This window comes from Hyperoodon ampullatus, assembly GCF_949752795.1.
Source record: "Hyperoodon ampullatus genome assembly, chromosome: 3".
Taxonomy (NCBI): Eukaryota; Metazoa; Chordata; class Mammalia; order Artiodactyla; family Ziphiidae; genus Hyperoodon; species Hyperoodon ampullatus.
In genome coordinates, this window is record NC_136916.1 from 52,321,032 (window position 1) to 52,334,536 (window position 13,505).

General features: G+C 36.5%; 1 protein-coding gene across 4 annotated transcripts in view; it reads right to left on the reverse strand.

The window, feature by feature from the left end:
- Positions 1-13,505, reverse strand: part of VPS13C (vacuolar protein sorting 13 homolog C) — a gene marked incomplete at both ends in the record, with an annotated part of 185,655 nt that overhangs the window by 48,987 nt on the left and 123,163 nt on the right. For all 4 annotated transcript variants that reach the window (XM_079700003.1, XM_079700000.1, XM_079700002.1 and 1 more), the window contains 6 exons: positions 819-911; positions 2,402-2,631; positions 3,775-4,022; positions 5,382-5,551; positions 9,334-9,446; positions 11,702-11,852. In XM_079700003.1, coding sequence (XP_079556129.1) covers positions 819-911; positions 2,402-2,631; positions 3,775-4,022; positions 5,382-5,551; positions 9,334-9,446; positions 11,702-11,852 — 1,005 coding nt within the window. The remainder of the gene's footprint in view (positions 1-818; positions 912-2,401; positions 2,632-3,774; positions 4,023-5,381; positions 5,552-9,333; positions 9,447-11,701; positions 11,853-13,505) is intronic.

Here is a 13,505-nt window from a genome sequence, read left to right on the forward strand (position 1 = left end):
ACACACACACAAATATACTAGATAAAAACTATCCTGATCATTTAAAAGTGCAGTTCACCCTGAGCAACATGGGTTTGAACTGCGGGGGTTCACTTATATGTGGATTTTTTTTCAGTAGTAAATACTATGGTACTACACGAGCCACCGCTGTTTGAATCCACAGATGTAGAACCTCAGACATGGAGGAATGCAGATTCTGAGGAACCGCATAAACCGAGGCCTGACTATAAAGTTAAAGCACTGCTAATCCCCACGTTGCTCAAGAGTCACCTGCACTCTTTCAAAGAAAACAGAAACAAACATTTGCATTAAAGAAAAATGTATTTTAATATTAGAGGTTTTTATTGATTACTAAATATGTGACTAGCATAATGCTCTAGATGTGAGAGTCATCAAAAGATAAGAAAAATAAGAATTGATTGTGGGACTTCCCTTGTGGCGCAGTGGTTAAGAACCCACCTGCCAATGCAGGGGACATGGGTTCGAGCCCTGGTCCAGGAAGATCCCACATGCCGCAGAGCAACTAAGCCCATGTGCCACAACCGCTGAGCCGGTGCTCTAAAGCCCCTGAGCCACTACTGAGCCCGTGTGCCACAACTACGGAAGCCCGCGTGCCTAGAGCCCATGCTCTGCAACAAGAGAAGCCACTGCAATGAGAAGCCTGCGCACCGCAAGGAAGAGTAGTCCCCGCTCGCTGCAACTAGAGAAAGCCCGCGTGCAGCAACGAAGACCCAATGCAGCCAAAAATTAATTAATTAATTAATTAATTTTTTAAAAAAAGAATTGATCTTCACCCAAATAATATGATAGGCACTAACCTTAATTATAAATTCTTCAACTTCAATATTTATATCTTCTTTTCCTGAAGCCCATGTACATTTTTTCATAAATAGAGAACAGGGCTGTAAGACCTAGAAACAAATAAATGAAATTTACTTATGAACATGTCTTAACTTAATTTGAGATCTTTAACTATAGTCTACAACTAGAAGCTAAAAGGCAAATTAAATTAGCTGAGAATCTCTTGTGAGGGCTCCTCCAAACTATAACAAGTCTATGACCGTTGGAAAGGACTTTAAGCGGTTCTGATGAATTCCTTTATGCCAAATTCTTAAGTAGTAATGCACATTTACTATTAGAAGTTTAAAATGTTTCCTTTTGCTAAAATGTCTTTTAAATGATGCCCTATGTAAAATACACTTTTAAGATATCTACAAAAATGAGCTAAGGACTATGGTAAGGTAAAGAGGTAAATGAGGTAATGGAAATGGTATTTCATTATAATTTTTATGGTCACTAAATCACTTGAAAATGTTATTCTAAACAAACAGTTCTGTTAACACCTTTTAAAAAGACTATAGTAAGGTAGGTAAATGAACAGCTTCCAGATGATTAACAACAGGTCAGTCTTGAATTTCCTGTAAGGTCCTTATTAGAATAGATTTCAAATCTTCAAATTCGACGATTTATTAAAAGCATGAAGGCTATGTTATTAAATACCATTAAAGAAACAAATAAAATGCACCTGAACTGAATGGGGGAACTAGTATGCATAACTTTCATTTTTAAAAAAGTAGGATGAGCTTTAAATAGAATGATTAATATAAGCTTTCTGTGACATGTCGAAAGAAGATGATCCTGGGACTTCCCCTGTGGCGCAGTGGATAGGACTCTGCACTCCCAACGCAGGGGGTCCCTGGTCAGGGAACTAGATCCCACATGCATGCCACAACTAAGACCCGGTGCAACCAAAAAAAAAAAAAAAAAAAAGATGATCCTGCTAAAAAGAATGTTTCATGATACAGTATAGATTAAGCCTAGCACTGCACTTCTTTATGCAAGTCACTTTGTCCATGAATTTTTTTAAATTTAAAATAACACTGCAAATGAGTCACATTATATAATGATGCTCTATAACATAAAATTATCAATTTAACATTAAAAAACATTTGGTACAGTAATAAATTTAATTAACTAAAACCATATTTTTCAACTATAATGTGAAAGCACAACTGAAGTTAATTTGTAATAAAGCAAAACATAATCTCTTTTGGGCACATGACTAATGAATTTTTTGGTTCATTCATCCACTCACTCATTGGATATACTGTGGTGAACAAAAGCAACAGCTGAAAAGGAATGTTGCTTTGTACTAAAATTCAAATACTGTTCAGCAAAAGACAGTATAATGAAAATGAGTCTGGAGACGGTCTACAGTTCTGTCACTACAGACATGGCTAAATCATTTAACATCTTTGGGACTCAACATCCTTATCTGTAAAATCTCAAGCTGGAGTAAATACTCTCTGAAGTCCTACAGAGCTCTCACATTCTGGGATTCTATGAATCAACCATATCTGCCATCCTTCAATCCAAGCTTAGAATATAAGGTAATTCTTACTGTGGTAATGTTTTCTCTTCTCTTCTCTCTGAGAAAAGGGCAAGCAAGCACTTTAAGATCTCTCACAGAAGCTTTCATTATCTGTTCGAGTTTGGATGTCGATAGACAGAGGTTACACCAGAATGAGGCTGTCAGAGCAGGAGCATCAGCCTTTGTCAGGTTGGCAACAAACACCACTTCTGGATCTGTGATCTTGGCGTTTAAAGTCATATTTGGTCTTACAGAGTCATCTGAAGAAACAAAAATAAGAACCATAAAAGTTCTAGTAAAGTAAATCTTGTCACTTGGGTACATGTTATCTGTAAGTTGCTAAGTTGCTTGTAATATCCTGCTATTATGGATATGGTGAAAGTAACAATATTAACAACTGATCGGTAAAGACTGACGATAAATGATTATTAACAAATGCTGATTACGTGGGATAATGCAATCTGTTGTTAAGAAGATCATTCTCACTTTGACCTAGCAGAAATCATCTTGTTTTGAAGTTCTTTTTGTCAGAATTAACGCATATATGCGATGCATGTGTGTATACATCTGAGTGTGTCCTACGTTATGCTGCAGGAGCAAGGAAGGGAAAACAGGCGAGGGGAGTATCAGGAAGAGGACAGGAAACCCTGATACGTACACAGGCCATTATTACTTGTCTGCCTTGATTTCAACCTTAAGTCTACAGTTAGTGTCATACAATCTATAGTATAAACAAATTACATGCATGTATGAATACAGAGATATCACATGATTACTGTTTAAGAAAGGTAAATGGAAAAATAAAATTCTGACCTTGCCAGTAAACGGCAGTTTTCCAATCTTGCTGAGTTGCACATTAGAGAGAAAAATGACTGACCTCAGACAATCACAATTTAACAGAGAAAATCACTGATCTACTTGGCAATGCTGGAATAAATGGTTTATGGGTCAGGGAGTGGCACCAGCATACACGGAGACCAGACTTGTGCAAACCCTCTGCTAAGTTTAAGGAATCTAAGGTGATGTCCAGGGGTGTCATGCTGGATCCTCCAATACTTCCACCCTCTGCTTTCAGCTGTTTAATTGCTCTTCAATATGATTTAATTCTTCCAAATATTTTCTTTGAATAAAAGATTCCCTTTTTATAAAACAGGCTGTATTTCTGGATGGGTAAAGAAATGTTAATGGCAGAGTTGGAACCACAGCAGAGGTTTCCTGGTGCCTGATCCGATACATATTTTTACTCCACCTCTCTCTTAAAAAAATCTATGCTTACTAAGGTTTTTCTGCTGAATACATTTAAATTTGAAAGAGTAATTTTACATTCTTAAGTTCTCCATTTCTCTTTTTTCCAGTTTGTAATTTTGGTAAAATATACAAGTTGACAGATAAATTCTGCTAACCTTTCTCCATCTTGATTTTTGCTAAGGCAGTCTGTCGCAGTGGAATCTGTGATTCTTTAGCCATATTTTCTGGACTCTGAGGTACAGCTTTGATAAAGAAATCTGCCACAGTCATCAGAAATTCCACACTGGCACAAACATACAGCTTGTCAAGAACAGCATCAATATGACTTCCATTCTTGTCTTGTGTGTAACTTATGTCAATCATAGAACTGTTGTTATCTTGGCCATTCTTCTTATCAATCATTCTGAAAAAATATATACATTATTTTATTTCTCCTAAAAGAACTAAAAAGATGAAAATTTTCCTATACATTTTAATAATTTTTCTTTCACCTTTCAGTTTCCAATCTGTGAATAGAAAAAAGATCAGTGTTAACTCGAGTCTAATTAGCCAATCAGCAACCAAGACATGGTCTCCTAATCTCTACAGCAAGGTTCATGATAATAAGAAATTATAGAATATTTTATAATTATAATGCAATACTAGAAAAACAAATCAATGACTGCTGAAAGCAAGTTTGGCAATTAACAAAACACATTAATGTGGTCCCACAAAATTTAAAAGACAACCTCTTTATATTATTTTACAAAATAAAAACTCCCTGAAAGAATTTGTTTCCAAAGATCATCCTATACAACTGACTCCCAAATTATTCAATGTAATTCAAATCAGGCAGTGTTCATCAAGCGTCTGCAATGATATAATAATTCCCACACATCCTCATGTGCACTGCAAAGAGCAGGCTATGAAACAGAAGGATGGCCTTTATCACCCTTGCCTAGATTGCTACCCCAAGACATGAAATTTGCAAATCAGAAAAGCTGGTTGCATGATAGCACTCTTTCCTCATTTATTCATCTCTTAGAAAAACAAAGGGCTCAGAAGTATTCAATACATATTCAACGGGTCCAACTTCAAGTAGCAGAATAGTTTTTCTCCAAAAAACAACAAGGACAAAAATATTATGCATCTCATTATTTGGGAAAGGAATAAAAATATAATTAGGCTATTGAAGTTGCATGTTTCTCATTTTATAGTAGGGTGATATAAATTAATCTTTCAAAAATGAGTTGATAATGTGAAAATTAGGGATTCCATTTTTATTTTTAATCCCGTAGGGTCTTTTTTTAAGTATAGTTGATCTACTAAAACTTTTAAAGAAATTTCACAAAACTGTTTTAAAATATATAGACAAAATAAAACAAAAGAAAGATCCATAACTTTAAGGCTTTTTTGAAAAAAAGATTCTGCCTACTGTGAACAATTTAGAAAAATATATCACCAATCAACCACCCCATGTGGATTTAACTATTAAAATTCTTACAGTTTCTTAGTTCCCACTTTTAAGACAACACTCTATTTTATTATTAACTTCCTTTTATTTAAACTTTAAAGCAACTGAACCTGAAATTAGCACTACTTCTTGATGCACTTCAAACTGAAATATGACCAAAGACGTCTTTTGATAATCCCAAGGAACAGAATCCCAAAAAGGATGATCAAAAGACGCCTTCTGACTTAAGCTGAGCAATCAATGCCTGGTAGCAAGGCCAAGTGCAATGTCAACCTTATATAACGTGCGGCAAATTCAGAGATGACAAACCTTGATGTTGCTCTCTCAATTCCTTCTCTGAGATCATCAAGGGTGCATGTCTTAAGTTTAATAGTGACATTCATTGAGCCATCCTTAAACATCTTCCCTGAAGAGGCCATAAGATGTAGTCTGAGTTCACCAAGCCGGAAACTGTCATTATGAAATGAAAGTTTGGATTCCTGTGGTATATTTTTCAAGCAAAAGAATCAATTATCTTCAGGTGTTATGTAATTACTTTTAAACATATTTCTTAACTCAGAGGTTAAAAGCAAATCCATACCACAAATTTTTAAAGTATGGGCATTAAAACTGGAACAAAGAATAATATGCATGTTTGTGACTGTATATGCACATACAAATAAATATATAAGTGTGTGTGCTGATCTTCAACAAGGGTTAATACATAAAAATTTCTAATTTACAATTCAATGCAAATAAAAAAAACCCAGGAAACTGTCAATCAATCATGCTAACTTACAAATATTGGGTTGGCCAAAATGTTCGTTTGGTTAATGAATACATTGTTCAATAAAGCTTCTTGGTGAAAATGAAAAAGGTCTTTTATTTTTATTTAAAACCAAACGAACTTTTTGGCCAACCCAATATTTAATGAGCTCTTCTGTAAAACACTCTGTGAGAGGAACTAGTGGCTTTATGAGAAAGGATAAGGCATGGTAGGTGATCTCAGTGAGCTTATACTCTAACTGAAAAAATTCAATAGAAATACATTACAAGGAACATCCCAAGGAGATGCTGTAAGTTGTAAATAATTAAAAAATGATATATCGTCACTTATTTATTCATACTTATATCTTCCCATATGCCACAAAGGATATTAAGTGATTAGGTAAAGAATATAAACAGCAAAAGCTCTTAGGGTCAAAGAGATCATTGTGGGCTGGGAAAAATTCATGAAGAAGGTTGAGAACTAACTGAGCTTGAGAGACTGAGTGGAATCAGATAGGCTATGAGGGGTAGAAGACATTCTAGATGGGGAAAAAACATGAGCAAACAATTCAAGATGCTCTGAGGGCAAAAGGTACAGACTGGCATCGTAGGCTTAAATATTCCAATAAAAGAAAGGTAGGGAATGATGTCTGGAAAGAAATGTGGAGGTCTAATCGTGGTCTCAGATCCTAAACCAAATATTTAAACTTTAAGGAAAAAGGACCTCAATCTTTGTAACCAACCAACCAAAAAAAAAAAAAAACCCAAAAATTCGGGGAAGTAAAGATGATCAGTTCAGTCGTAATTGCTCACTACAGACCATGGCATTGATATGAGGGTACTGGTGATGCACAGTTCTTGGCACACTGGTTATAACTCCCTATCTTCTCTCACTCAAAAGAGTACAATGCATGTAAGTGGGTCAGAATGAAATTATTATTGGAAAACTTGGAATGCCTTTAATTTATAAAAATGCAAATAATTCACAAACTTGTGATCTGTAACTATTAATAGAAATGACCAGTACACGTCTACTGATCACAATATAATAGCGTTTGTGATATGGTTACTGATGTAGACAATTTGGAGCCAATGAATTTTTCTAATAAGTTAAAATTCACATAACATAACACTGAATGCTTTCTAAGTAGAATGGGAAGTTGTAAACAGCTACATAAGATTAATTGAGGAAACTGACTTGTGCCAATGTCTAGGATGGATGAAAGGAAAAAGAGCAACAAACAAGGAAGCCACTGCAGTACTGTGTGAGCTAAGAAGTTTCAAATAAAGCAGCAGTGAAAACTGCCAGGAAAGAACAAATGTTCACTCAAAGAAAAAACTGACAGTACTCTATCTAAATGAATAAAGAAGGTCTACAAAGAAGGAAGTAAAAGAAGACACCATGATTCTAAGTCTGAGAAACCAGTAGAATGATAGTACCTTAACTGAAATGAAGAACCCATTTAACTGTTCATTTTCCATTACATCATTTTCTGATCTTTTTCTTAACATTAAACATTAGAAATTAAGGCAGTCACCTCACACCAGTCAGAATGGCCAACATTAAAATGTCTACAAATAACAAATGCTGGAGGGGGTGTGGAGAAAAGGGAACCCTCCTACGCTGTTAGTGGGAATGGAAATTGGCGCAGCCACTATGGAAAACAGTATAGATGTTCCTCAAAAAACTAAAAGTAGAGTTGCCATATGATCCAGCAATCCCACTCCTGGGCATATATTCAGACAAAAATATAATTTGAAAAGATACATGCACCCCTATGTTCACAGCAGCACTATTCACAATAGCCAAGACAAGGAAACAACCTCAATGTCCATCAACAGATGAATGGATAAAGAAGATGTGGTACATGTATACAATGGAATACTCCTCAGCCATAAAAAGAATGAAATAATGCCATTTGCAGCAACATGGATAGACCTGCAGGTTATCATACTAAGCAAAGTAAGTCAGAAAGAGAAAGACAAATACCATACGCTATCACTTAGATGTGGAATCTAAAGTATGACACAAATGAACATATCTACGAAACACAAACAGACTCATAGATGAAGAGAACACACTTCTGGTTGTCAAGGGGGAGGGAAGGATTGGGAGTTTGGGATTAGCAGATGCAAACTAGTATATATAGGATGGATAAACAACACAGTCCTACTGTATAGCACAGGGAACTATATTCAATATCCTGTGATATACTATAATGGAAAAGAATATAAAAAAAGAATATATATATATATAACTGAATCACTTTGATATACAGCAGAAATTAACACAATACTGTAAATCATCCATACTTCAATAAAATTTGGAAAAAAAAAATGAAATTAAGGCAGTCCATTGCACCAATGACAGACACTAGCCCAAGGCCCAACAACAACAATATATGAATATTGGATAACATTTAGAAAACAATATGAAACATAAGAAAACATATAAATGGACATAAACAACAGATATAATACTTATAATCACTGCATATTATGGGTACTATATGTATGAGTATTATGAGATATTAATTGATATAATCAAAAACATTTATTAGAAGACACTACCTATATAATAAAAAAATAGCTTTCTAAAATATCAATTACACATTATGTGGTTCAAATCATAATGGCACTAGACCCTGGTTCCTCAATTCACTCATCAGTACCCTTAAAATGTATCTACTACATATAAAATTTATTCAAGAGAAACATAATTAATGCTTATATATAATGGATAATCATGAATTTAAAAATAATCCTCTAAGGTTCCAAAGCCACTACTAAATTATTTTCCTTAGTTAAATATGCATATATATCTAGCTATGTAATAAAATTGTACATAAAATTAATTACTCATATATAAAGTTCTTCTCCTAGAGATAGGTTGTGTTTTAGTGCTGATATTACTTGGAAAAAAGTAAGAACTTTTCCTTGGCCTAGTAAGATTAAAAACACTGGGACTTCCCTGGTGGTCCAGTGGTAAAGAATCCGCCTTCCAATGCAGGGGACGCAGGTTCAATCCCTGGTCGGGGAACTAAGATCCCACATGCCACGGGGGACCTAAGCCCACGCGCCTCAACTACTGAGCCCACACACCTCAACGAAAGAGCCCGCATGCCACAAACTACACAGCCCACGTGCTCTGGACCCTGTGTGCCACAACTACAGAGCCCATGTGCCCTGGAGCCTGTGCGCCACAACTAGAGAAGAGAAAACTCCCATACCACAACTAGAGAGAAGCCCGTGTGCTGCAACAAAAAGATCCTGCATGCCACAATGAAGACCCGACACAGCCAAAAATAAAAATAAACAAATAAAATATTTAATAAAATAAAAACACTACAAAGTGAAAATAGAGAGCAAGACCAATGCATATTCTCTAAGCCAAATAAAATTTAATAGACACATCAATTTTGAGAAAAAAAGTCACATCAAAAAATGACAACATTCTAAAATTGATTATCAAGAGCTAAAGACATATTCCTAGATGCAGACATTAACTACATACCTGGTGGGGATCATTGTTATAAAGTATAATAGAAAGAGATTCAAAGTGAAAGTCAAACTGGAGAGTGACATTCTGGTCCAAAGAAAGCTTTGAGTCTGTCCCATCTTCTTGTTCTGATGGTTCAAACATAAATATGAAAATTTAAAAGCTTTTAAGTATGTATATGATTTTATACATATTTTAAAAGCTAAGATTCTAAATTTATATCATATTTTCAAGGATTCTTTAAATCATTATGAGACAATTAACAAAAATGGCATGTATTCCATATATATTTAATACAAGGCAAAGTGACAGAGCCAGACAGACTATCTACATTAAAAATAAAAAGAGAGAGGGTCTTGCAAAGAGTATCGAGACAACTTTTTTTAAAAAGCCCATCCAGAGCAAGACTACTTCATTATAGTTTATAATTATCAAAGCATTTCACTTAACTGGTTACAAGCCATTCTCAAGAGATTATGAAATTGGAGGTAGAGAAAAGTAAAATACTTTGTCCTACAACAGACAGCCAGTCAGTAAAAGATCCTCTGCTAGTGTAGTTCATGTCTCACTATCTTTAATTACCTATATCACCCAATCCATTACCTTTACAAGAAGAACAGAATGTAATTCAAAAGCAGAGTCGAGGAGAGCTCAAATATAATTTGGGACAGGGAAACTTCGGAATTCTGAGGTGAAAGAGACCTCGACAAATAATTCAGTCTCTCCCCTCATCTTTAGGCAGAAACTTTTTAGACAAAGAACAATAGATATTGCTTTCAATCACTCTTACAAAGTCATTCTGCAATCTCTTTTGGAGATTGATTCTATTCTTTTGGTCATTTATAGGAAAGTCTATTCTTACTGTACAAGTTACTGGAAGAGCAAACACTGCATAACTTTAACCAGATAAAGGCTTCTCCAAGTTGGAAAGCTCTAGGGTTTTTTCCTTTACCTTTCCTGAAAATAATTTACATCCAATCTTCATCATCTTTGTAGCTTTTCCATCTGAACTCACAAGTTTTCCCAAGTACCACATTAACTGTATAGCCTGAACCAGAGACACGAATTGACCACAGCTGAACATAATGAGATCCTTAATCACATAAAGCTTGCCTGCTACAGTTTATTCATGTATACATAGTTCCTGTCTAACCTGAGCTACAGCCTACTTATCTAGCATTTGTCTATACAGTGGCATGAACTTAACCTGGGAGAAGATGCTGACCTCACTAAACTCATGTAGTACTCATAACTATCCTGAACGAAAAACCTTATTTTTCACACTGCTCTAGTGATTTCAAAACACACCAGACCGGGGCTTCCCTGGTGGTGCAGTGGTTGAGAGTCCGCCTGCTGATGCAGGGGACACGGGTTCGTGCCCCGGTCCGGGAAGATCCCACATGCCGCAGAGCAGCTGGGCCCGTGAGCCATGGCCGCTGAGCCTGTGCGTCGGAGCCTGTGCTCTGCAACGCGAGAGGCCACAACAGTGAGAGCCCCGCGTACCGCAAAAAAAACAAAAAACAAACAAAAAAACCACACCAGACCTAACTATAGGTGAAGCAGTGCTGGTACAGTGTTATTAACTGACAGTTTTACCGACTGTTGTCATAAGTAACAGCTGATGACCTGAGAATTATAAAAGCACAGCAGTCTGGGGCCATTTATTATATGGACAAGGAACACTTCATCTCTTTTTAGCCATGGAAATATTAACCTATTCACAGTCTAAAATAAAACATATGATATTCACATAATGATTTTAAATGATGAAAAGAGTGCAATTATAAAATTATTCTATATAATTGTTCAAGAAAGCAGAAAGAAACCTTATATTTTAGAAAAATTATCTTTTAAAAATGGCTGAATTTAAAAGGTTCAGCACTTTTGAAAGATTCAATTTTAATAATCTGGGAAACTCCCTTATGTATCTGACTATATCACACTCCCCAGTGAAGCCAGATAAGTAATGCTGTTACTAAACAAGAATACCTTCCTTTTTTATGGACCAGTCATCTGAGTATGACACCAAGGTCCTTTTCTCTCAATTAGTTTGGGACCTTATTATGCTACATGCCTAGTTTGCTTTTTCTCAAAGTACACCCCCTCAGTGCCCCCTGAATTGGACAAATTCACCTTTCACAAATAAAGGGCAAATATGCATCATGCAGGCGATAAGAGATGGGCCCTCCCTTTAGAGCAATGAGCCTATCTCCTTCCCCTGGGAGCTTCAAGGCAGCCTCAGCTGATTTTCCACAGTAAATAATACAATACAAGGCTGGATCATTCACACCACATTATGCTGGACAACTAAAAACAACACTAAATATGGCATTAATACTAATTTTTCTCTATAATCAAAGCAAAAATCACCATCAATTTATACCTTTGAGGTGGTCAGGTCTACTGGAAACGTCTTTTCTTACTCTTATAGCCTCCTGGGTAGACTGTGTAGGGCTTGGCTGTGAAGAAGCTTCTCCAAGATTCTCTAACAAAATTTTCATTAAAACTGTTAAGTCATCTTTACTGAGAGCAACCTAGAAAGCAACAATAGGCTGTTGTTAATACAAAGTAATAAAAAATGCAAAATATAATATCTATGTCTTAATTTATGGTCCTTCAAATTAACTAATTGTACATCTAACTAAAAAAAAAAAAAAAAAGCAAGTTGTGACCATGAATACCAGGATAAAAGTATTTCATCTTGTACAGTATTAGACATTACTCCTGTGTATAAACACGCATCTGCCTCCACTCATATCCAAGTCCCTACTTCCGGTACTCCCTTCTTCCTGCCTTAACTGCTACTATCTATCTTGCCCTGTTCCTGGACCTGTGTCCCTCTCCCCTCTCCCTAGTTCCTCATCTCCATTCTGCTTCTCTCTCTTTTCACCCACTACTGGATTTTTCCTCCACATTATTTACTCTCCTCCAAGCTCAATACAGGAAGAATGCTGTTCAGTTTCCAGTCTCCACCAAGAAGGAAAAAGATGCTCTCCTGCAATGCAGCTCTTTTTTTTTTTTTAATTTATTTATTTTTGGCTGCATTGGGTCTTCATTGCTGCGCACGGGCCTTCCCTAGTTGGGGTGAGCGGGGGCTACTCTTCATCGTGGTGCGTGGGCTTCTCACTGCGGTGGCCTCTCCCGCAGAGCACCGGCTCCAGGCGCACAGGCTTCAGTAGTTGCGGCTCACAGGCTCTAGAGCGCAGGCTCAGTAGTTGTGGCACACAGGCTTAGTTGCTCCGCGGCATGTGGGATCTTCCCGGACCAGGGCTCAAACCCGTGTCCCCTGCATTGGCAGGCGGACTCTTAACCACTGCACCACCAGGGAAGTCCCTAACTCAAGTTTCTTAATCTTTAAAATAGGAATAATATCATCTACCTCATGGGTGGCTGCACAACAACATGAAGCTGCTAGAACAAACAAAGATGCTACTGGCTGCTAAGATCCATTAAACCTTTTAATCCTTCCATCTTTTGTACACTTCCCCTACACACATAGTGGTCCAAAAGGCCTTTTTCAAGGACCTAAACACAAATTCACACAGATACATTCACAGCACCTTTTCTTCTGAACATCAGAGTACCCTATGTCCCCCAAATTAGGTCCCTATCACCAAGGAAATTGCCTGATTCCCATACTAAATGAAACTGGGGAGATATTTTAGCAAGAGACAATGACCAGGGATTTCTTATTTGCTCCAAGCCCCAGTCCTTAGATAACAGATGTCACTTTAACTCCCCAGGATTTCTGTATATTCATTCCCAGTTGTGACACCAACCAAGATATCACAGCTGCCTGAAGAACAGCTAACTTCACCACCTCCTAATATTTGAAAAGGATCAAATATTAGTTCTGAGAGCTAATCTTAGCAAGGGAGAATTTAAGAGAACAGTCTCATATTCCGGAATAGAAAAGTCTCTATCAATACCCTGAACAGATGCTCTTCCTCATATATCGTATCTACTCATACTACAGATAGGGATCTTTCATTCCTACAACAAACTTCAATTTTAACATCTTCCCTAGTAGAACTCTGCTCCTTTGACCCTTCTTGTTTAATCTTAGAACTAACTCTGAAATAATCACAGACATCAAAACCCACTAAACTACTAAATTTTTATTTGTCTTTCACATATTCTGTTTAGCCACCCCCTCCCTTTCCCTATCCCCTACTGTTTGGCTTCAA